Source organism: Oreochromis niloticus, linkage group LG19 (genome assembly GCF_001858045.2).
Source record: "Oreochromis niloticus isolate F11D_XX linkage group LG19, O_niloticus_UMD_NMBU, whole genome shotgun sequence".
NCBI lineage: Eukaryota > Metazoa > Chordata > Actinopteri > Cichliformes > Cichlidae > Oreochromis > Oreochromis niloticus.
In genome coordinates this window covers 9,693,925-9,718,966 of record NC_031983.2, presented here as the reverse complement: position 1 = coordinate 9,718,966, position 25,042 = coordinate 9,693,925, and the positions used below count along the sequence as shown (strand labels likewise).

General features: G+C 42.1%; 1 protein-coding gene across 2 annotated transcripts; it reads left to right on the top strand.

The window, feature by feature from the left end:
- Positions 1–499: 499 nt before the first annotated feature.
- Positions 500–21,055, top strand: LOC100704966 (zinc finger protein DPF3). Of its 2 annotated transcripts, XR_003215282.1 has the most exons (11): positions 500–595; positions 7,232–7,392; positions 8,165–8,272; positions 10,407–10,534; positions 11,407–11,502; positions 11,679–11,739; positions 14,898–14,939; positions 15,540–15,680; positions 16,097–16,210; positions 16,308–17,183; positions 19,022–21,055. XR_003215282.1 is itself a non-coding variant. In XM_025901048.1 (10 exons), exons 1-10 carry the CDS (start codon positions 564–566, stop codon positions 16,466–16,468), a joined length of 1,044 nt encoding a protein of 347 aa, XP_025756833.1. In that variant the 5' UTR covers positions 500–563; the 3' UTR covers positions 16,469–18,400. The 2 variants fall into 2 exon arrangements, 1 of the variants encoding a protein (XP_025756833.1); XM_025901048.1 differs by lacking the exon at positions 19,022–21,055 and having other exon boundaries at positions 16,308–18,400.
- The last annotated feature ends 3,987 nt before the right edge of the window (positions 21,056–25,042 follow it).

Below are 25,042 nucleotides of genomic sequence, written 5' to 3'. Positions count from 1 at the left end.
CCTCCATGTCTTAAGTGTGTGTGTGTGTGTGTGTGTGTGGTGTGTTTTAAATCTCCCTGTGTCAAACCACTTACTGTACTGTATGTGGGAGGAATAGATCGTGTGCAACGTCCTTGTGTTATGAGCCTTGCTTTCATTCCCTCCAGCACTGCAGTTTCAGATAAACGAGAAAAAAAATCAAATAATATTTGCTTGGTGCTTATTGATAATAATAAATGATTTATAATTATTTTAATAAATAATTAAACCCAAGCTTCCATGTTGATATTCTGTGCCAATACACTGCATGGTATCAGTGAGCCAATCGAGGAAGTTGCATGTGATATCTATCCAAAGCTACAGTAAGGGTCTCTTTAAAAGTGCTGTAATTCAGTTGTGTACAATATAAATACAAGGGAAAACCCTTTAAAATAATTTTGACAGTTTACCCCATTAAGCCACGCCCTATCCGCTCATGCTGCAGATGTATTGGTCCACGAATTCACCCTGAGCTCCGATTGGTCAATTTTCGTAGGTTTCCCTCAGAACTGCAAGACGCCGATATTGCGTTACATTGTAGCAAAATGGCGGCTGTCATTCAGAATCCACTAAAAGCGTAAGTAATTTAGACATTGAGGAAATTGTGAATATCTACTTTGTTGCCAAGTCGTACATTTAAACTGAGCGCTAGTGCATGCCATTTCCAGCCGTGTGCATATGAGCTATTAAGCTGTCCAAATTCATTTTGTGTACTTCTTGCATGGCAAAGTAACCTCGTATAGTTTCTTTTTTATTTTTTTAATTCCGCTAGATTTCAACATTTGGTTTTAAACAACGTGCGTTCGGCTGCTTGACATTTTCGCTGTACTAGCGGGGCTTTTCCTCTACACGGCTTTGCATACAACACGGGAGAGTGTCGTCTTTTTCTGGGCTGTAAATTTATTTGAAAAAAAAAAAAACTCTCCACAACGTGCCTTTGCGCCGTTACGAATAATTAAAAAGCCGAATTTCTTCCTTCGCTCGGTGGGACATAGCGGCGGAATATCATCTGACATTCCGAAAGTCGTTTATAGTTGGTGTGAATTGTCGACATGTCAACTTTGGCTCCTCCGAGCGCAGACGTGGTCAGGACCCGGTAAAGCAAGGGAGGAGGCATTTTGTATTTGCATGCTTGCTGGCGAAATCGACAAAAGTGACAGCAGTTGACTCCGCCGCTGAAAATAGGCTGTCACCCTGCGCTCAAATAGTGCATGCACTGCCGTTTTTTGTCCCTCAACTTCAAAGAAATACTCCACCTTTCCCTCCCATTTTCTCCTTTGTTCTTCTGTATTGTTTTACCAGTTCCTACTGGTAGACGTATCACTGCAAGTTAGACACACTTGGCCTCTCGCTCCTTGTCATTTTTGTGCTGAAATCACATTGTGGTCTGCTAAATCTTTAAATGCATGTTAAGTTGCGCGGCTGTCACCAGGCAGTCCGCCTGTATTGATGTGTTATAATCACGGGACTGTGGAGGTATAGTGCAGGCTGTCTCCACTGTGCCTTTAAGTGGAGGAGTGCTGGAGATTAGCTTGGTCCAGGATCCTGGGCCCATCTGTCAGAGAGATGCTCCGACAGAGAGGAAGTGTTGGGCACAAGCAGGAGAACCATCTGCTCCATCACAGAGGTACCCTGCCACCTCAGTGGACTGTGAGCACAAGGAGTGGACCTCACAGCACCTTGCACATCCATGCACCCCATGCTGCCATTGTTATTGAGGCATTATTACACCTAGGAAAGGATGCTGGAAAGGATGGTGTTTTTTGCACCATCTATTGAGAAGTTAATTTTAAGCATCCAGAGTATATATGTATATGTTTATGTATATGTGATGATCCAGTAAAGTGGCCTCCTAGTAAGATAACCTCCCTGCCCACAAAAAAAGAAATGGGGGGGGGGGGGGGGGGTGTTGAATCGTTATGTACTCCTCAGTCGACTGAGCATGCTCTCAATTTTCGCTCAAACTGCTCAACAGTTTTACTCACCGGGGAATTGCCCAGTGCAATCACAGCCTCCTTCTGCTGGCACCTGAGCAGCTCAGCGAACCCACTCGATGTTCAGTGCAAATGTTCAATAAATAATTCCCTCCCCATCTAAACTGCTGCTGTTCTCGTACCTCACGCCTGTGTGTTTTCACGAGAGCACGCAGAGGTGCATTTCATGACTACCGGTGTTGGGCCATTTCTCTTGTATCCCAGCAAGCCTCGGTATCTGTCTGCTGTCAAGCCGCTTCATCTCACTGACGTTTTAGCATTCTGATGTGGAATGTCTCCTTGCTATAAGCTGTGCTTAATGAAGTGTTTCAATCTGCTATAATTAGCCTCTGTCTCGGGTTTCTGACTTCATTTCACACGTTTGTCAGATTATAATTAGTCACACTTGACACTAATTGGATGTCGCTCCCGTGGACCAGTTTGACCTTTTTTTTTGTATTAAGATGATTCACTTCAGGGAAATGGAACTGCTAGTTTGACTTTGTGAGGATGAGGCTGATGGAGCAGGAGCATGCAGGCCCGCGCACGCCTGGGTGAGGTCTGTCCCCTTCTCTGAGCTCTGTTGGACGACAGTAATCTCCAGAATCTGCTGATTAAAATGGAGGCTGGAATATTTAATTAATAAGGGGAGCGCATAAAGCTGCTCATTAAAATTTGAGCCACAGCTGGAGTTTATCTGCCGCCTGGACACATCTTCCATCCGCAGCTCTCCTGACGTTCCACCCGCCGGATTCGTGTTGTCAGCTTTCTTGTCATTTGCTGTTGAGTAGACTTTGAGTGAGTCAGGCTTGCTGTTTATTGGTACTGCAGTGTGGAGGTGTATGGTCTGGTTTTTTTTACCCCTGCCCTCAGCCAGACTGTGTTGTTCTGATTGGTGTAATCAGAGGTTGCTATCAGGATGCAGTCACTTTGTAGGCCCTCCCCCTACCCTTGTTATGTGGTAGCTCTTGCTTCCTGTGGAGCAGCAGTGCACCTGCAAGTTTGAGATACCTTCTAAATACGGCACACGAGACAGAAGTTGTTCTATATCAGATTTTTGTTTTTCTTTTCTTTTGTTTTTGTTGTTGCGCTTACATATTCTCCTTACAAGCCGGGCTATTGTAAAGCACTAGCTTTTTGTCATGACTGCAGCTCACTCGTAGCTCTCCTGCTCTCTGCAGTTTGTCGTTAGATATGCAAAACGTGTGTTGACACACGCTTACATTACGGACGCAGCCATGTGACACGGTGAACCGTTGACAGGAACACGCTGATAGCGGAGGCCCCACTGGCCACAAGATTTGCTTTTGTTCTTCACCCTCATGCGCACACTCACCTTCTCTGCTCAGCTGGAAGACATCGGGGATGTGTTGTACATACCTCTGAGGCTGTAGCATGCACACAAGTGTCAAGTGTTTATGGCTAATTCTAATAGCTAAATCTGGTTTAGTGCAAATTTGAGCTCATTTTTGTGTATTTTTCTTCCATATTTTCCATATTTTATTTCCGTATTTCCTCCGTATTTATTTTCCGTAATAGAAAACAGACAAACAAGCTAAAAATGTAGCTGGATTGTCTAAACCAGTGGTTTGCACACCTCTCTAAGGCTCCAGAGATACATTTTAGTTGTCTGTAGTTGGTCAGTACATAATTGTGTTATTCAGCTGCATACTTGGAAGCTTTATCCAATCATCTTACTGCGCATGTGTGTTACTTGATCAGTTCTTCTTCAAACTGTTGCTTCATTCTCTGATCTTAACTTGATTATGAAAATAATGTCCAAAAATATAAAGTTGAAGCTATCTTTCAGCCGAGTCAACAGACTAGTCTGTCAGAACAAGGCAGAAGGTTGTGAATACTGAGTTGGAGGTGGTGTGTGTGTGTGTGTGTGTGCCCCCCCAACCCCCTCCTGTGTCGCTGGACATGTGGGTCTTGTCACTCATTACAGGTGTCAGAAAGATCTCTCACCTAAGCCGGAACACCTGCTGCTGGGGGCGGCAGGGCTCTGATGCAGCTCGTGCTGTTGCACACACAGCTAGCAACCACCAGAAGTCTTTCACCCACTTACATGTTCAGATGCTCCACCATCCTCCCTCCTCAAACCCCCTTGCACTGCAGCTTTCACTTAAGACCAACCGGCATCCTCTCCCGCCTTATTCAACTCGAGTAATCGCAGGGGTTTCTTGGCACTAGCGTGCGCCCGTAGCTGGCTTCAGGGAGCACTCGCAGCCGATCTGCTTTTAGTAAACTGATATGTCACACTATGCCCCATCGCAGCTGTGTGTTGATATCAAGGAATGCCACTGAAGCACACAGGTTAGGTTGACAGGGATTTACTGTTGGAAACGAGACGCTCCGCACACGGTACACATTTGACAAATCTAATTTATGCGTTTTATTACCAAGCCACGTGCTATTATTTTTTTTTTCATGAGCTAAACATTTCTCTTAAATCCGATGAAGCTACTAGCAAGCATGTCAAACCGCTGACCCTGTGTGTTCATGCTTTGTGGCAAATCTGTTTTGAGTCTATCCCTGTGTGAATACGCTTGTAAAAATTCCTGCACCTTAAAGCCAGAGAAAACCCTGCTACATGTGAGAAATTTGTGTTGTTTTTGGCTTTGTATGCATCGCAAATCAATCAGCTACGTCTTTATTAAGCAGGGAGCAGTAGTAATGCAATTATTCATTAGAATAAAGTCCTGTGTTTATTAGTCATGATCTGCTTGTTAGCTTTTCCTTCCCTCTCCCTTCTCATCTCCCTCACACTTTTCCACCCCTCCCTGCGCTAGCTGTGTACCTGCGACTGTTTACTCTTCTCAATCACACTGACACGAAGCCTGTCCTTCCCGGAAACTTCACACACACTCTGGTTTTGTCTCAAATGCATAGCTGGACGTTGTCTCAAGAGTGGGGGCAAAGACGGAGGGGAAGGAGGAGTGTGGGATCCGAGCAGCACTGACAAATCAGCCTTCCAGCACCTCTACCTCCGCTTTAAAATTCCAGCCTCGACTCACAACCCGCAGCTCATTAGTTTCACTTCAAAATGGCCGTCTTTCTAATGCTGTAATTGAGAACACGTGGAGGAGCTTCATTATTCGGATGTGGGGATGTTTATACCAGAAGAACCAGTAGCTATTATTGGGCCCTCTTGGCCCTGTGATATAATAGCAAACTGTGGAAAACGCATCCAAAGTACCGTGTCATGATTTCAGAGATGAAGCAGTTACCTTCGTCTTTGATATAGTCAAATTAGAACCTGCCCTTGTGCTAGGCACTCTGCTGAGATTAATTAAGTAGGCTAATTACCATACCAGGCGTGTGGCAGCGATTGAGGGCTTGAATGTGAAATTTCCTCCCCCATTTCACTCTGAATATTAACATTGAAACCCTCAGGGACTGCCAAAATCTCAGCAGCACTAAGAAAAGTGGAACTAAAGTGCGAGAGTCTTAGCTGCTTGCTGGTCGGAGGAGTGACTTTATATCAGACCCCAGATTCAGTGTTTGCGTGATAATCTAACACAGTCAGCGTCAGTGTAGCTCACAGCCTGTCTTGAATCAGATCAAACAAAGAGCCCACAGAGGTAATAATATGTTTAACCTCAGGAGTGGGAGCAGCAGAGTGGTTGAACTGTTGTAAATGGGATGCATTGTTTTTTTTTCTTTCCACAAATTCCCCCTGTTGGCAAGGTGGAAACAGGAGTGAGAAGCTCAGCTGTCAGTTTGATCCCTAAATTGAACAGGGTTTGATGCTAACAGCATTGCTGGGTTCTTGGGGACTTGAATATACAGGAAACAGATAGTATGAAAGATACACTTTATCTTTGCGGTCTTTTTTTAAAGAAGCAACGTGTTTCTTCCCTTGTTTTGTTTTGATCTGGCTTTCCATCAGCGTATAGCTGCTTCAGCTAAGTGATCTGCAGCCAGCAAAGCAACAGGCCTTTATCGAAGCATTAGTACATGATGAATATCTTGGATATCAGACGCTGCGTAAGTATAGTCGCCCTTATTGTTAGCAGCACAGCACTTCTTGACCGGTTCTTCAAAGAAGCTTCCACATCAGTGTCCCAGCTGTGTCAACAGTGGTGAGAACTATAAGAGTAGATTTACTCAAGTCTGATTAGTAGTTGCACTTTAAAAGAGCATCCCCATTTTCTACAGTCTGTTTCTACTCCACTATAGTGCAAAGGCAAATATTGCATATTTACCGGATATATCATTATTAAATTCAGTCCCACTGGTGCTAGCTGCAATATGAATTGCTAATAAACTGATCTGTTCTGTAAGAGTTGTTAAGCTTTTTAACTTTTGAGTATTTTTAATAAGACTGTTTTCTTGACTTTTCTGTGCTCCTTTTTTGCTTCCTTGTGCTTCCACTACTGTACATAGACTGTGTATAAAAGATGGATGTAGCTTGTGGGTTGTGGCCAGCAGAGAGCGACTCCACCGATTGCAAAAAAGTATTCTGGAAGAAATACTTTGATGTTGAAATTATACTTCAGCGGTGGTAGCAAAAAGGCAGTCCATGGGCAGTCGCAGAGTGCCCTTCTACCTGCAGAGAGTGCTCTGTTGTCCATAGAGGCAGTGTGCAAAGTATGTGGTGCAACCGGTCTGTGGGCTACTCCTGATGTACTGTTGTTGGTCCATCAGCCAGCTGTGGAGAAGTTAACATACAAAGAACTGAAGTGAAACCTAGACTGTTAAAAGCAATGATATGTCCACTGCAGCCACAGTATGTACTTTTCATATTGTATTTTTAGCCCTGTGATGGGGTTTTTTGGACTTCTGCCTTTCCCCGGTGAACTCCACTGTCACTCCCTTCCCTGTCTGGGTCAACTTGTCATTCATTCAGCATTGTCATTCATTCATTCATTCATTCAGCATGACCCCCTGAGATGGGCATGCTAGGAATGGGCCGATCCTGGTCCCTGACTGATCAGTCAGTGCATCTCTACAACATGGTGTTCATTTTTTAAACTGTTGTCCCCTCAAGTCAAAATGAATGATAAAGCAAAATGTGCTTTAAGGCAAGCCTACTTTTTGATTGATCGGTTGGTATTGTATGAGCATGTAATGTTTGTCACATCCAGCCCTTGGCAGTCCCATGTAGTGAAGTTGTGTTTTAATGCTCGTAGGTTAAAAATAGGAGTTCATTAACCAGCGGGTGATGTCATTTGCAATTAGTTGAAGTTAACCAACCACATCTACCCTTGTCATAGATCTTTGCTAATTCTCGACAGGTTGGGCGACCAGTTCTATAAAGAGGCCATTGAGCAGTGCCGCAGCTACAATGCCCGCCTGTGCGCTGAACGCAGCGTCCGCCTGCCATTCCTGGACTCTCAAACCGGGGTGGCCCAGAACAACTGCTACATCTGGATGGAACGTCACCATCGCAGCCCCGGTGAGTGAAAACACCCACAATGTGCATGCAAAAAGAAAGAAGACTTGGGTCAGTTCGACACGGTTTTTAGGGTTTCCATTATTACCTGGTACCAGGTACTTTTCAAGTACCTACTTGGCCGGGTTTCCAAGGGATCTGAGATGATCCGAAAAGATGACACCAACAGACTGAATTCCACTGATTAGATAGTCAGCAACATCACTCAATGAGTCATGAGAGTGTCTCCTTCATGAAAATCAAAACAGCGATCTTGAAACCCAGCAGCGAGAGAAATGGCTAAACAAAAAAAACAAACACAGTGATCCCGAGTTTGAGCCACAGACCGAGCAGCAGGGATACCATCGCCTCAACTTCCTCCTTTGTTGTGGCATTTGTGTCCCAAACAAATGATGTCATGGGACGTTCGGTCACGTTACTGTAATGAGCCCTACGCATATTCAGTGGAAAACGAGTCGAGCCGAACCAAGTCGTGTCAAGCCAATCAGAGTATGTACTAATGGAAAAGGGGTATTAGTGGTTGGGAGTGGCAAGTAACCTTCAGCTAAAAGACATAAAATACATTATTAAGTTCTTTTTAGTGAAGTTTAGGGAACAAAACTACTTGGCTAAGATTAGTAAATGATCATGATTTGGTTTAGTGTGTTTTGGTTTGGTGGTTTGGAGACTGTCCTGTCAGTCTCGGAGAGAAAAACAAAAAGTTTGAAGGACTTTATGTCGAAACAAACAAATTGCCACGAGACTTGAATTTTCATTCATGGCGTTCATTCTACAGGTGTTGCAGCCGGACAGATGTACACGTACCCCGCCCGCTGCTGGCGAAAAAAAAGACGGCTGCACAACTCCACAGATCCCCGCCTGGGCATTTACGGCCTCCAGCTCGGTAAGACCCTGCAGCCTCTTCTCGGCATGCCACCTGCCCACCGCTCTCTGCTCCACTCAGCTTCTCCTCCCACTCAGCCAGCTCCCCCTCGATCTCCACCCACCTCCTTCAGCTCATGTGATTACTGGTGATGATCTGGAATAATCTCACTAAAAGCATATCAGTCAGTCTCAGCGCAATGAGCAGAGCAGTCTGCCAGTCATTTTTCAGAGGATGAAATGTGGCTGTGTTCGCCACGGCTGGTAAACTTGTTTTGTGAGAAGTAGAACATGTAATTAGATTTACCGCTGCTGGGAGCAGCGAGACAGAGTTTGGCCACTGCAGACAGTATTTAATAAATGTTATGGAATGAAGTTTGGTCTTCTCTGACTGCCACTTGAAACAGCTCACTCAACACATTTACCCTCTCTATATTCTCACTCCATCTTATTTTCTACTTGCCACCTCCCTTGCTGATTGGGTTTGTCTCTTTCTCTCTGGCAACTCTTTCATCTTTCTCTCCCTGTAGCCTGCCACGCAGTGTGTCTGTGTTTGGTGGCCAGTCTTTCTCAACACCGAGTAACAGGTCCATTCTGTGCCCAAAGCTTTCATACCCACTGGGAGGTTACACTATCCTAAGGAATAAACACAGAAATGCAAGGTTACATCTTGGTCTTTCAAGTAGTTTCTGCAAAAAGAAAATGCATAATGTTTTGACAGTAATCTCCAAGATTGTGGTGCTGTGTTTATGTGTTTTGCATGTTAGAAGGAAAAATTGTTGGGATGTTGAGGAAGCGAGAGAGAGAGAGCGAGAGAGACTGGAAAGAGAAACCAAGATGTAGTGACAGCATGTGAACAAAGCCTTTGTTTCCTAAACACATCCCATTGTAGTCTATTGTTTTCCACTGAGCTTGTGCTCGCCGAGACCACACCACCACCCTGCTGTCCCTTCCCTTCTCCAATAAAAAGTGGATTGGTATGCGCTGTCTGCGAGTGCCCAGCAGAGGGGAAACATACCCCGATTTAACCTGGCGTCTCTTATATGGAGCACATTGTACAGCTGGCCAGAGGTGGCCAGCTCAGGGCAGCAGCCAGAGTCTGTCTCACTGTCTGATGGTGTGCTAGAGGGACTGGGGCTGCATGCAGAATCAGCTCCCTGCTGCAGGCTGCTGCCGGCTCTATTTTTAGCCCCCCCCAGCTCCCATGGGTTGAGAGAGGGAGAGAGAGGGAGGGAGGGAAAGGATGGGGGTGGGGGGTTGTCTCGTCGCGGAGAGTTGAAAGTCAACGTGCGCAGACACAATGGTGAGGGGCTGCTGCCACATGGTGGAAGGGCCAATTTTTAAGAAGCATAGAGCTTTCTCCCTCTCGTACCTATCTCTTTGTGCCTGCCTCTCACCTATGCAGTCCTCTGCTGTTTCAGGTCCTACGTGCTCAATATTCTGCAAAAGCTGGGGCTTTGAAGTATGTCCTCTTCAAAGACCCACAAAGCAACTGGATGATCATGAAGCTCTCTGTAGAGGAGATTGTGCAAATAAGATGTGTGGATCCGACTAGCTGTCAAAGCTTTTGTTTGTTCTGCTTTGTCTGCTCAACCTGCTCGCCTCCTACACTGTTTGTTTAGATCGTCAGTGTAGGAGGAGATATCTGCATGTGTTCAAGTTAAAGCGATAAGCCACATAAGTACATTCCTGTGGACAAAGTCAGCCTAATGTCCGCATAGGGCAGCAGTACCGAGACCTCAGTGACTGTGCAGTCTTCCTCAGAGCGAGAACATGTATGTTTTGTTTTTTGTTGTTTTCCAGCAGTATATTGTTGTGGAAAAATGGCTGTGATGACACATTCTGCTGCAGGCCAAAGAGATGATAAGCATTAAAAAAAAAAACAAATGCTACACCAAATTGCCACATGCTTTTATGAGTTCTAGTAAGAGTGGAAGAGAAGGAAGATAATGGAATTATGCTGATAAAAGCTGCTCATGCAGGTCACTGTTTGTGACACTGCTGGTTCCTATCGAAATTATAGTGCTTGATGGTGATACACTGCACATGCTGTGCATTAGCACTCTGACGTTTTCACTTAAAGCGCACAGTTGACAAACACTAAGCCGGTGTTGTGATGACTCATCACATGTTGCCTGTTATTTGTCTTCATGCAGACGGCGGTCTCATGTCAAAGGACACTTTGCCGACTCAGAGCACTACACTGGAAGCTCTGCTTCGTGGAGAGGGCCTAGACAAGAGGAACGCCTCCAAGAACGATGAGGAGAGCCTGCTGGAGATCCAGGTGGGTCCAGTCACACCGCGTGTGGATCAGTGCGGTTCATAGCATCCGGTAAACGTTTTAAAATGTAAATGTTGTGTGGTATCAGTTAAACGATCGAAGGCCTTGGCACTCACAGTGATGTTTTGTGCCCCAACTGGTTGCCAAGGCAACCTGCCAAGTTTTTCCAGCTGACCCGCGGTGCTTGTTAGATGACTGTTGTCTCACTGAGAGGCATTTTAGGAAAAGGGAAGATATAGAACTTGAGTTTTCAATGCAGTAGCTCTGCCTGTGAAAAAAATGTCAGTATCTTTATTGTTTCTTGTTGCAAGTCAAAAGCAGGCATATCTCCTAGCATCACACATTCCACCAAATACACTTGTGGAAACATGCATATTTATGGGAAGAGGGTGCTTGGAGCATAATGGCCAAGTCCTTCCAGAAGGAAATCTTGCCACTCTGCAGCCGCTCTGGTAATACTATTTTGTGTGAACAAGACTAAAACCCTTTCCAAATAAATGAGGAGAGCCATAACTTTCAGTAGTCACAAAAACAGCACGTATAAAGACATTAAATCTTTGGGGGGAGAAATGTACTTAAATGTTTTTGTTAATGCTTGAAATGTTTGTTCTAAACTGAGATTTTAAAAAGCTGTATAGCTTTGTTGTTGGGATCGAAATGAAAATGGAGATGTGTTAAGATGTCAAGGTTAGGGCTGAGGGCATTGTTGACCCAAATCCTCACAGGCTTTGCAACTGATGTGATCAAAATCTGTAGTTCCTCTTAACTTCTGTTGCCTCATCATAGTGTTTTTATTTATTTTTCCCCCCTTTCCTCTAGCTAGCTAAGCTCTAATCAGTACTGATCATCCATTACTCTATCTCTCTCTGTCCCAGAGGGTTCTGGAGGCAGATGCAGCAGAAGATGCTTTCAATGATGACGACGACTACGAGGTGGACACTCCGAAGCGGAGACATCGGGGAAAAGGAAGAGTAAGTGGCTGGAGAAACGATGATGGACACGTACTGGAGATGCAGTTTAGAAAAGTCAAAAAAGTCAAATCACAGTTAACTCAGGCTGATCTTTTCTGTGTTACGTCTGTATGTTAAAAACACAGATTCCATAGAAGACAGTCTCATTGAATTGATTTTTTTTTGCCTTTCTTCAGGGTCGGGGTTCAGGTCGCAGGAGGACAGATCTAGATGATGATAAGCCATATGTCTGTGATAGTAAGTCGAGACAAATTCTTAAATCATTTAACCTTCATACAAGTGATTTGTAGATAATCTGCTGAATTCTTTTTTTTTTCTTCTTCTTCTCATTTTGTTATCTAACGTTGTAACCTTGTACAGACGAGACTAACAGTTTCCTAGAGTACTACTGTTTACACTCCTCACTGATAAAATAAATTAGACAGGCTTTTTACAGAGTCTGTTTATATTTTAGACCTAATTGGAAGAATAATGTTTAAGCCGCTTTCACACTTTGCACTGCAGCTCTGAACTTTTCTAGACATTACTCGCTGTATGTCAGAATGTGTTTGGGTCCAAGTCAGCCATTAAACAGACTTTACCCTTGCAGCTATCTACTTTGAGCTCATGTGAAAAAAGGAGCAGGTAATTGTTTGATGAATTCTGTGAGTGGGCATCATGTGTCCTGCCTCCTACACCCTCTATCCAAGCTCTGACCTCTGACCTAAACCGAGCTAGGTATTTTCAGTAGCGAGAAAACGTCTGATGCAGAGATTGTCTTGCTGTGTGTGAGAAAGGATAAGAAAAAGGCTTCTCTTGGTTGTGAGGCTGTTAAGAGCACCTACAGATCAAGATTTCCTCTTCAAAATTCTGTCATGGTCAACAGCAACCCTCAAAGTCAGTTACCAATAATATAGTTAGACTTTTTAAACTTGCCTCACTCACTTGTAAATGGTAAATGGACTGGTTCTTATATAGCGCTTTTCTACTCTTCTGAGCACTCAAAGTGCTTTACACAACTTGTGCATTCACCCATTCACACCAGCACAGTTTTCCTAAGTGCTTTCTAACTGACATTCACACACATTCATACTCCGATGGATGCATCGGAGAGCAATTTGGGGTTAGTATCTTGCCCAAGGATATTTGGCATGCAGACTGGGGCAGCCAGGAATCGAACCACCAACCTTCCGATCAGTAGATGACCTGCTCTACCACCTGAGCTACAGCCACCTCACTTGTAGGTTTGCTATTTCACACCGCCACAGTGGAGTTTACAATTCGTCCTGCTGTCTGTGTATCAGCAGTCACATCATCAATTAACACCAGTGACCCAATACTACCAGCAGCCCTACATGCCCTACTATAACATTACTTCCATTACGGCTGACAGAAAGGGATGGGAATTGATAAGGATTTAGGAATTTCAATTCCATTATCGATATTACTTATTGATTTGATTCCTTGTCAGTTATCTTATTGATTCTCATTGGGCTCTCACTAGCTCTGCTTTGAGAGTTACTGCCATCACTAAGCATCATATCAAAGACGTTATATTCGTGCAAATTAATTGCATGTCGTGTGATCAAATGTTTGTGCGTGTTGGATGTATTTCCTCTCTTTGTTGTGAATAATTTATTACACATATTACACAGAACACTTTTGTTAAAAGTAATGCAGTAAATTACTTAATTAGTCCAAGGAGAAAATAATTGACTATACTACTCATAACATTACTTTCACGTTGCTCTGTAAAATGACCTGAACACACACTGTCTGTTCATTATCATTAAACAATATAAACCTGAGGCTACAGCCCAACACACCAAAACAAATCCCCATCCTAATGAAGACACACATGTGATATTTCTTAGTATTTAGGTATTAACAGAAAGCCAACAGCACAAAGCAATCGCCAGAGTGATTTTACGTCGATGAACGGGTAGAAACGGAGGCTGCAGCCTGACTCCTCGTCCTTTTGTTACCTGAGGAAGTTTAGCGGCAGCTGGCTTCACCACAGCTCCCAAATTACGAATGACTTGACTGCAGTCCTGGGCTGGGATCGTCATTCACTCGGCTTTAGCACCAGTCTGGGTTTTTGGATAGCTTAGCGTTAGCATGCTGTCTGTGCAGCTGCTTGCTAAGACCGAAGGTGTGTTAACAGTTTAATACAGTTGTTACTGTCCTGGATGCATTTGGCTCTTTACCATTACACTCTTGTCCTTTAATGCAATAAAAATAAAAGTAATGTCCATATCCACGCTGTAAACTGCTCAACTATTTTCCTCCGACGACAACTGACATCAGCAGATTGTAGCGCAAGTGCAAGAACTGATAAGTGGGATCAATAGGAACTGCTAGGAACCGGTTCTCGATTTCCATCCATACTGATAGATGATGTGGATTGCTTCAGATCATGAGTTGTTTGTCTTGTTCTCCATAACTTTCTGTTTCAGTCATTCTGGTGCAAGTTGACCTTGATTTCATCTGTAGAGATTTTTTTTTTGTTTCAGAACTGTGCAAACTCTTTTTGATGTTCTCTCACAAAGTCTAATCTGACCTTTGTAATCTTGAGTGTAACCAGTGGTGTGCAGCCTGCGCTATATTTCGATTCATGAAAGCGTTTCATGGTCGTAGATCTTGATAACGATGCGTCTAGTTTACCTCCTGACTAGATGTGAAGCTGGTTTTCTTAACTATGGAAATAATTCTGTCATCATGCGCTTTACTGGTCTTCTGTGTTCTTTCAGAGGTTTTGGTGTTGCTGAGCTGCCAGTGCAGTGCATTCATTCTTTTGAATCATGCACCAGATTGTTGATTTGGCCACTTAGAAAGTTTTTCCATCTCTCTGAAAGGTTTATTTGGGTATTTCAGCCTAATGACTGCCTCACTCACTTGCATTAACATCTCATTTAAAATCACAGTGGAAAAAAAAGAATAGAAATTTAACACTTTGAATGAGCTTCCAATATTATATCTGCTTTCTTATTAGTCACAAAATAACAAGAGAACTGCTTGTCAGCCAATTATCCAATTACCTTTAAGCCTCTGAAAACGAGACCATGTATAAAAACGGCTGTAATTCCTAAACAGTTGATGCATAATTGTTGCTTATTTTAAAGCTGAATGTCTGCACTTCAACTACATCTTGATTGTTTGATTTAAAATCCACTCTCTGATGGTGCACAGAGGCAAAACTACAAAAAATGTGTCTTTGCAAAACAAATTATGGACGTAACAGGATAAAACTTTATGAACTACTGCCACTGCAGTCTGAGCTATTCTTGTACATGCAAGTTGCATGTGGAAAATCCAAGTAAGGGGTATTGGATTTTACTCCACTTGCTGACTCTGTGTGGAAAAACACACCCTCATCTTTTCTCTTTCTTCTTGTGTTTTTGTCTTTTCTGTTTCAGACAGATACAAACAAAGGCAGAACTCCAAATCTTCAACCTCAGGTACGTTGATTTGTTGTTCTGACTGTAGTTCTTTAGATATTTATTTTGATCGGTTGTTGAGTGGTATTGTTGCAAGAGCTGCCATTATTGATTTAGCCCTTACATTATGTTATTTTTCTCAAGCTGAAAAGTGCCCTTGGTGCTTTGAATCTGAGCCACGGTTATTATGATGTCTGGCTTGGTGTTTTATTTGACTCACTGTTGTAATCAGATCTTAAAGTGCTGGTGCCAGAAGTAGAATAGTTAGCTCCATTAGATAGCATTTCTTCCATTTTTTTCTCTATACTCAATGATGCTATCAGTCTGCACTTTGTTGTTGCCTATAAAGACAAAAGGGTACATAAAAATATTTTGTAGTTATGTTTCTTTGACATTATTACCATCTAACCAGATGCTCCGTGGAATTTTAACTCAGAAGCTTTGTGAAGGTCTCTATGAGAACCAGCCATAATCCTAAAAACAAATGGCCAGAAGATGTAGGGGGGAAAAAAACACCTGCCCAACTCTACGTTTAGAAATGCTGTGTTCCCAGAATTATATTTGGATAATGAAATGCAGCCACAGTAGTGAGAATGATCATCTCCCCTGTGTTTCTTGCAGTCTGTGCAAAGCGCTACAGGAACCGCACAGGACTAAGTTACCACTACACCCATTCCCACCTGGCAGAGGAGGACAGAGCCGGGGAAAGGAGCACAGTTGCTTCCCAACCCCCCACTGCACCACAGACTGACAGACACAAACGTAAGTAAATGTGACACCTGTGGCTCCTGTTTAGTTTTCTCTTTTTTAACACTTTAAGTTATATTCACCACAATTATTTTGCTTCTTGTCAACCCTGTTCTGGTTATATTTTAAAGTTTTTTTTGTGTGTGTGTGTGGGGGGGGGGGGGGGGGGGGGTGTTTTGTTTGTTTTTATCCTAATTAGGTTTTCTTTTCTTAGGCGTAGACAAATGTAATTAAATTAAATGTAATTTCATTTGATGCAATTAAAATTGAAAAACAATTTTTTTCTGCAAACTGACTTCTTCAGAACAAATGTCACCTGATTTTCACTCTAGTCCTATTCTGTTTGTATAAGTTGTATAGGCACCTGACATAATCTGGGTTAAATCAACTGTCATTAAAACTTTGATTTCTTCCTGGAAATTCCTGTTTAGGTCCAAAGGGTCCAGGTGGGACCAGCATTCCCAACAGTTACTGTAATAAATGCCAGGGCTCAAACAAGAAAACGGGTAAATCTGGGTCTCCCTGCTCAGCCTGCCAGTGCACAAGTATGTTCACATATATCTTTGCATGATTTATTATGCCGTGATGATTGCCATATGATTTTGTTTTTTGACTCTGTTGCCCTCCTGTCTGGTGTTCCAGCTGACTGTGGAGAAGAGAAGGAAGACGGGACTTTTACTGGAGCTGAGGAGCTCTTCGGCACCACCTCAGAGAGCGACACTTCCACTTTTCATGGCTTTGAGGACGACGAGCTGGAAGAGCCGGCTGCAAACGGCAATGGGATACCCGGCCGTCACAGATAAAGAAAACCTTTTAGATTTAAAGAGACATTTTTTTAATATGGATTAACCTCTGGCAAAAATCTGCTGCTTCTTTTTCATGTTTTTTTGTTTGCGGAAAGCACAAAGTGATGATTTCAGGACAGAAATGCAAGCAAGTGGTATTTTATCTACTGAACATTGTTAGTTAATTTATGAACACCTTTTTTTTTATATATATAAATACATATATAAACAAACTATGTTATACATATAGATATATATCTATATATCTATATGTATATGTGTATATATATATATATGTATAACATTAAAGGTTACAAAGGACTGTCAGTGTTTCCTGACAAGTGACTCCGTGCAAAACGGAAGATGTTTTTGGAGTGTGGCTTTTTTGTTTTTCGTTTTTTCTTCCCTCACTGGAGCAGAAGGAGCATAAAGGTTATGAACAAAAACACTGGAGAAATTGGAAAATTGCAGACAAGACTTTTTGTTTTTTAAGTGAGTGATAAGTTTGGTAGATGATTGAATGTCATTGCAGACCCATACTTGCATTGCAGAACTACTGGATATTTTTGAATCGGTAGTCGGTGTGACTATGAAGACCTCTTCTTCTGCTCTAACTCTGAATTAAACGTATGAAAATGAAGGAACCAATGAAAGGAGTGCCACAGGCCACTGGAAATGTTTGGATGAAGAAACCTTTATAGTCTTTACACAAGGGGGAGAAATCAAATCAAAGGTAAGCGTTTGTGGTACCTTGTCAGAGAACAAGTAGATTACAAGACAAGAATAGATGGTATGCGAGTGATTGTTACTAGTTTAAATCTGATTTGGATAAACTGCATTTTTGCATATTGTACTGGACAATTAAACTAATTAAAGGTCATGCACGAGCATTTTATAGTCCAGCATTGGTCTAGTTTTCAGGCATGCTTGCAACACGGCACAGTGGAGCACCACTTGTGGTCCAGACTGAAATCTCCCAACAAATCAATGATGTACTGCTGTGACATTTGATGCATCCATTCATGATGCTTAGAAGTTGAATCCTAATAACTTTGGTGCCTTGAGTAGTTGTAGTAGCACAATGATTTCACATTTGTGTGTTTAGTAACTATCTGAAGAAATATTTGATGAACTGCCAGGAAATTTGTCTGGTAATATTGAGCTTTCATTACCTCATATTTTCAGTTTGTCCAAAAACTTGCTTTATGCAAAATAAATGGCATTCCCATCGTACTGTACCAGAGCTGATGGTGCAGATATTCTACTCATGTTTCTTTGACACGCAGTGATATTTAAAAGGGAAATTATGCTGATGACTATCGAAAATTATAAAACCACAATTGCTAAGAAACTGGGACACTCTGAAATATGTAAATAAAAATGGATTGAAATGATTTGCAAATCTCATAAACCCGTGTTTTCAGAAAGGTCTGAGCTGCAGGCAGCACCGGGAGTCTGACTAACATGCCGTGCCGTTGTTATAGATACTCTATGTGGCTTAGCATTGTCTTGCTGAAATAAGCAAGCTCTTCCCTGAAAAACGTATTGTTTGAATGGGAGTATATGTTGCTCTAAAACTTTTATATATCATTGCTGATGTTTTCCAGATGTGTTACATAGGCACTAATGCAGCCCCATACCATCAGAGCAGCAGGGTTTTGAACGCTGTGCTCTTTAGATGAGAGGAGGCGGCATCCATGTTTTCCAAAATGAAATTCAAATTTCTGTTCTTCTGAACACTAAACAGTTGATTTCTCAATGTGTTTCTGAGCTCGTGCAGTGGTTTCCATGACAGAGTCATGCCTGTCTGAGTGCCTGAAGGTTACAGGCATCCAGTACTGAAATCTTGGAGGATTTCTACAGATTATCACAAGGTTTTGATAATATTAAATACTACAGATGATGAAATGCTTAATCTTCACTTGTAGATCGTTTTTGCAGAGTGGTGAATTTCTGCCCACCTTTACTTCTGAGGCACTCTGCCTCTCTAACATGCTCTTTTTATGCCCCATCATGTTACTGACCTGTTGCCATTGAATCTAATTGGTTGCCGTTTCTTTATAGTACCAATTATTTTTCCGGCCTTTTGTTGCTTCCATCCCAACTTTTTTGATTTTCAAAATGAGCAAATAATTTTCTTGAAAGAGTAACATGTCCCATGTTTTGTGTGTTCTACTGTAAATAAAATATGGGTTTATGAGATTTGCAAATAATTGCATTCTGTTTTTATTTACATTTTGTCTGAACTTTTTAGAATTGGGGTTGTAATTTTTGAAGGTTTTCTGTAGACGTCACCTTATTAGCATATAGCAAAAAAAAAGTTGTTATGATTTGGCTACTTCCATAAATAAGATTTGATGTTTCTTTTTTATTATAGATATCCACTATCAATTGTTATGGCCTTGACAATTTTGTTGTAGAAATCTGATGTTTTGACAGCCCTGCTCCTGCTCCTGTTGCATTTGTGCTAAGCTAGTTTAACCTCAAACGGCTGCTAGCATGGCTGCAGATCTTAACTCTTGCTCAGACATATTATGCGTGAGGCTTACTGTTATTGTCTGTGTTACATAGGAGCACTCAGCACATTGACATGTGGCCCAGGGCTGGGGGGTGACCAGTGAAGAAGAGGATTTTAACCCTCAAAAACTAATGAGCCTTCATGTCCCTCCTGATTTGGGCCTGAAATAACTGACTGAAACGGATGAATAGGCATCCATCACTTCTCCCGGCCATGTGGCTTAATTGAAGCAACTGCTCCCTTGACAGTATATATCGACCCCTTGTGAACATTTGAAATGTGAGTATCCGGCTTCATTTTATCCTTTCTGCACTGTGCTGGAGCTCCTCTCAGAACTATGGGAACACTAAAGGCCAGGCCTTTGGACTGTTTGTGCCCAACGGGTGCATTTGGGGCCCCTGCGGCCCAGCCTGCCCACTCCTGCTCTGCAACTGTGTGTCTGCTGTGTGATCCGATGTGACACTAAGACGTCATTATCCTCATCACTGTGCCAGCCTGCCGCTCTGCACTGGAAATCAGCTCTGACAGCCATGACCCTCCAACCTGATTGGACCAGTGACCCTCTGACCTGCAGCCATAGAGATGGTGCTCAAACTCACCACTATTACATGCAGACCTCTGGACTACTGTAATAATACCCCGATGTGGACACAGGTTTTCTGCTTCTGGCCCTCAGCCTGTTTTTGCTCCCTTTTTCCTCTGCCTCTCTGATCTCAAATGGATGATTTAGCTCACTTTTTTGTTGCATATTTTCTCTGTTGTATAATATTTCTACGTTTTAAAGTTTGATGGTATGACTTCTTGCATTTGTTCAGACTGTATTGATACCTCTGTCCTGATCAGGTGCATAATAGCCACAACTACTCAGGCATCTTTTCACTTCATCTGCTGTTGATTGTTCAGCCACTCAGCCCTGATTTTATGTGATTGTTCTCAGTTGGCAGAGTAACACGCGTGGATCCCGGCTCCCAGTAGGGACTGGGAATACTGCAGTCTCATGCTATAGGAAAACATTGCAATAATAAGCTTCAGCTCTGTCTCTTCTATGCTCGTTCTACCTGCTGTCACGCATGGCATGCAAAAACTCTACAGTCTACAGAGGAGATCGTGACACAGTGAGATTCATCTCGGATTTGCATTTGGAATTATCGTTACTAGAGTGACATTACTCCGCTGGGATACAGCTATTTACTAAGAAGTGACAAGTGTAAATCCAAGTTACTTGTGACATTTCCATTGAGTGCTTTAGAGGGCCTAATTGCTTTATGACATTTAGAAGGAGCTTGAAGTACTGTATCCAAAAGCTTTTTTAGGTCCGCTGGTTGCACATGCTGTCTGAGAGGTCTGTTTTCTTCCATGTGATTATTCAGTATCGCTGCAATGTAATAACAGCTGCTCCGTTTTTGAAGCTAACCATTAATCTTAGATGTGTCTGTTATGACTTGCGTAAGTGCTTGTACATTCAAACCATCTTTCTTCACTTCCCTCAGGGACCCTCCACACACAGCAGTTTATCTCCACTGGACAAGGAATGCATCTGAGACATGTCGGTTGTCTTGTTTTCCTCAGTTACGTGTTGTTTCCACAGTTAAAAAAAGAAAAAGAAACTGAAAAAAGTGGGTCATCGTGTCATTTATCTTCCTAAGTCAGTCATGCCAGTAAGTTGAAGCATGTGTCATCACTCATAATCTGCTAAGTGTTACCTACCGTATACATGAATGGGCCAAGTGCGGTGCAGTTCTGAACAAAAGGCGAAGCTCCCGAGTGCAAAAGTAAGCGATGTCTGCGTAATTTAACGTGTCACCAATCATTGAATAGCCTGTATACCTCGTCAAAGACACAGCAATAGGCCCTGGTACTCTCTTGTCAAGCCTGCAAAGGAGGGTGGAGAGGGAGGATCGGGGTGAGAACAGAGCCAAGAGGAGATGAAATGGACATGACCGTTTTTGGGTTTTTGTTTGTTTATTTTTCATTTGTTTGGTTGTTTGTTTGTTTTTCATCTTCTGCTGTAAATAGTCAAAAAAGAGAGAATGAAGTCTTTGTTAAACTATTTTTATTGTTCTGAAAAAAATAAACAAAAAAAGGAATATTTTTGCGTGATGCTGTTTTTCTGCAAAAGGGAGATGGGTCATTCTGATAAGCACAAGATTCCTAGACTGGATCGATAAGCTGGAGTGACTCAGAATCTGTGAGCAGACAGAGAGAGAGGAAAAACATCTCTTGAGTGTGTGAGAGCAGAGGCAGTGCTGGACTCTGTATAAGACAAAGATAACAAAAGTAGATCTTGCTCACAGAGATCTTATTGATCAGTAGGTGCTGCTTGATAAATAACAAGTGAGTCTAAAGAAATGGGATGAGTAACAGAGTCTACTGACAGGAATGTTTACTAGTGGCAAAAATCATCATTTGAATGTTAACTGCAGGTACACAGAGGAGATAAATGACTGACATAATATATATTTTTTTAAAAGCCAGAACTCTGTAAAGGATGTCAGGATTGCAGCACATGTTGCTCCAAAACATACTACTTTCTTGTGTCGTGCATGCTAATGCCAGCAGGGATGCTGGCATTTGAACTGTGCTGAAACCAAGCTAGGTTTCTCCTCTGCGTGTACAGAAAGCACAGTTCAGATGGCACGATGCAATGCCATCTGATTATCAGCAGCTTCATTTTTCAGCATGACAATGATCCCAAACACTGCCAATCCAGTAGCAGCATACTCACATATAGAAAAACCCACAATGGATCGCTATCAGTCATTAATTTTTAGTCATGAACAGTGTTGGGACTAACGCGTTATTAAGTAACGCGTTACAGTAACTACGTTATTATTGTGGTAACGAGCACGGTAACTAGTTATTATGCCAAAACCAGGAACGCGTTACTCGTTACTGGGATTTAGATAGGCTCGTTACTCGTTACTACGTGTGGTGGATATCGCGGAGCTTCCACAGATTCAATAACATTAGCAAGTGGTGGAAGCCAGCAGGTGGATGAAGGAAAAGGGAGGCAAGAGGAGAGACCCGAAGCGGCCGCCGGTCCGCGTGTCAGGTGAACTGAACTTCAGGTAAGAAGTTATGACCTGCAGTCTATCGGAGTCAGATATAAACCAAGTTTAGGTGGAGTTTATTTTCAGTATGCTGACTTTTTCGTACTGCGTGCTAGCTAGCATGACGGAGTTTCTATACAGCTGTGTGGGTGCTATGTTACTGATGTTGAACTTTATTTTGTTCATACGGTTAATTATTAGAGTTGCCAACCGTCCCGTAAAAAACAGAATCGTCTCGTATTCAGAGAAAATATTACGCGTTTCGTACTGAGGTGAAAAGGAACACAGTTTGTCCTGGACTTCAGCTACAATGAAAAAGACACAAAGCTGAAGCTGCACAGCTGCCTCTTCTTCTCTCATTCTCTCCTCTCCTGTTTCTACTTCAATCACGAAACTGATCAATGATCAGCTGATCGGCTTTTCTCTCTTGTTTATTTATCGCCCACTTTGCGCCAGAAAGAGGAAACCAGCGGATGTCGCGCTAAACAACAGCAGCACGTTTAAGCTTGATCAGCTGTTGTTAGAATTTATTTAATATTAATTTCTAGTATCAGCTGATGTTTGCTGGAGCCACAGCTGTAAAGCTGCTGGTCATGATATCGGTTTGGTTATCTGGTGAGAGGAAAACATGAAGATGAAACCAGGAGATGTCCTTACTGAATCATCAGAGCTGAACAGGTGATGGAGAAACAGGTTTACCTTTTAGGTGACATGAATGAGTTGAAGGGAAGTTATGAACTGTTTCTGAGAGACAAATAACACCAGGATCCTTTTCTAAGTAGCTGACAGCTGGTAACTGTGCAGGGGCGGGTCTAGCAAAGTTTTGCCAGGGGGCCAGGTAGGGCATTAACAGGGAAAGGGGGGGGCACAAGGAAATACTTTTCTTTATTATTCTCATTTAAAATGTCTAGCTTTTAAAAAAATTATTATCTGAGTCTTACAACAAACGATTGATAGATTGATACATATATACCATCAGAACAGTGTACATCACTGTCACAACAGTGTTTGTTTTCATTCAAAGGCTTTATGATTTTTCCTATAATGGTGGGTCTCTAGTCAAATTCCCCGGGACGATTTTTTTTGTTCCAGTCCAGCTCTGTATGCAGCTCATCTGCATTCTGGTGTTACCTACATCTTCCTATTCAGAAGGCAGAATTTCCAAGTTCTGAGTGCAATCAAAAGCACCACGACTGCAGTTTTTGTGTTGGATGTAAAAAGCAGGCTAGAATCATGGCGGCGGTCAACGACGGTCCAGGCGTGGGATTTCTCTCGTGGAAATGTGCACATTATTTTTTCCTTTCTATTGGTAGGTGGCACAGTGCACTTGTGGCAAGTAAGCAAGCTAGAAGACTGGCAGTCTTGCTGGGTATCCAGTTAGGGAAGCAACACATTAACAAGAGAATTCTGAGTAAAACCAAAGTTACTTTCCCTAGTAACTAGTTACTTTGAAAGTAACGAGTAACTTGAAGTAACTGAGTTACTTTTTTAGAGAAGTAACTAGTAATGTAACTAAGTTACTAATTTAAAGTAACTTACCCAACACTGGTCATGAATAATTTTCAGCTGTTGCTGATCCTCCATATACTTTCTGCACTGAATTTTATCTATCCAGATGTAGTATTTAGTGCTCTGTTTTGCCAATTTTTCTAGCATAATGAACCACATGATCACAGTATTTAGGTTAACAGGCTCCGGGATGTAGTCAGTTTATCAGGTGGGCTTCTAGAATGGTTTACCTCCCAACTTTCTGGCTAAACATTCAGTGTTTTTGCAAACCAGTCTCCAAGAGCCTGCTGTGTGGGGTACCACAGGGCTCAGTCTTGGGACCTATTCTCTTTCTTTTGTATATTTTGCCCCTAGGCCAAATAATCAGGCAATTTTCTGATGTGTGATAAACTGTTTTAGTAGTATTAACCAGAGTCTCTCTGAAAACTACTTGTAGGTGAACTAAAAAAAGAAACCCTATTTATTCCCCGAGAGAACCAAATAACTGAAATCAAGCAATACCTTGGTCTATTGCCCTCTTCTGTCAAACCAAACCTCAGAAACCTTGGTATCATTTTTGATTCAGCCATGTCATTGGAGAGCCATCATGTCATGGATTAATCAGAAACTGTTTTTTTTTTTTTTTTCACATGAGAAGTGTTTCTAAGCTTTGAACTCTGGTGTCAAAAGCTGATTTAGAGATGATTATTCATGCCTCTTTTCGTCTCGTCTTGATTATCGTAACAGTCTTTTTTATGTTTGAGCAAGAAGGATCTTGACCGTCTCCAGTTGATACAGAATGCTGCTGCTACACGAAAAAAACAGCACTCCAGTTTTAATCTCTTTACGTTGGCTACCAGTATATCTTAGAATTCATTATAAAATTGTATCCCTGTGTGACCTTCTAGAACTTACAGCTCTTCTCACAGTCTGAGATCTTCCAGTCAACAGCTGTTAATGGTCCCATGAACTAATTTTAGGACCAGAGGGGATAAATAAAGATTATTATTATTATTTTTATTATTACACAAAACCACTTAAACTAACTGTTATGCTTAAAAAATACCAATGCAGTCTCTCTTTAAAAGCCTGTTTCAGATTCCTTTAGCTAGTAATTCAATTCAATGATGTCAAGATGATGAATCGGACTGACCCTGTTCCCTCTGATGTTATAAAGTTAGGTCCATATTTCCATTTTGGACCTAATGGTGCGTTTTTTTCATGATTTTGCTTCCATACACCCCTACAGTGCAATGGGGAGTGCGTATAAAAACAATCCCTAAACAGTTAATGTAACACTTTTGTTACACCTTTTAAAATCTGCACTTCAGCCTCATCTTGACTGTTTGACTTAAAAATCCACGCTGGTGTATATAAAGGCAAAACTACAAAAAAAAAGGTGTAATTATCGAAAAACATATGGCTCTAACTGTTTTGACTCGTCATATCTACGGCATGCTTCTCTAAATCTCCGCCAGAATCTTTTATGCTTTATGGCTCAAGGCAGTAAAAACACCCAGACAGCAGCACAAAGCC

Bases quoted from the DNA above. Each gene is read 5' to 3' on its own strand.
- LOC100704966 (XM_025901048.1), top strand. From the start codon at position 564: ATGGCGGCTGTCATTCAGAATCCACTAAAAGC. The intron at 7,393-8,164 runs GTGAGTGAAAAC...TTCATTCTACAG, and splicing joins ACGTCACCATCGCAGCCCCG to GTGTTGCAGCCGGACAGATG. The intron at 8,273-10,406 runs GTAAGACCCTGC...GTCTTCATGCAG, and splicing joins CATTTACGGCCTCCAGCTCG to ACGGCGGTCTCATGTCAAAG.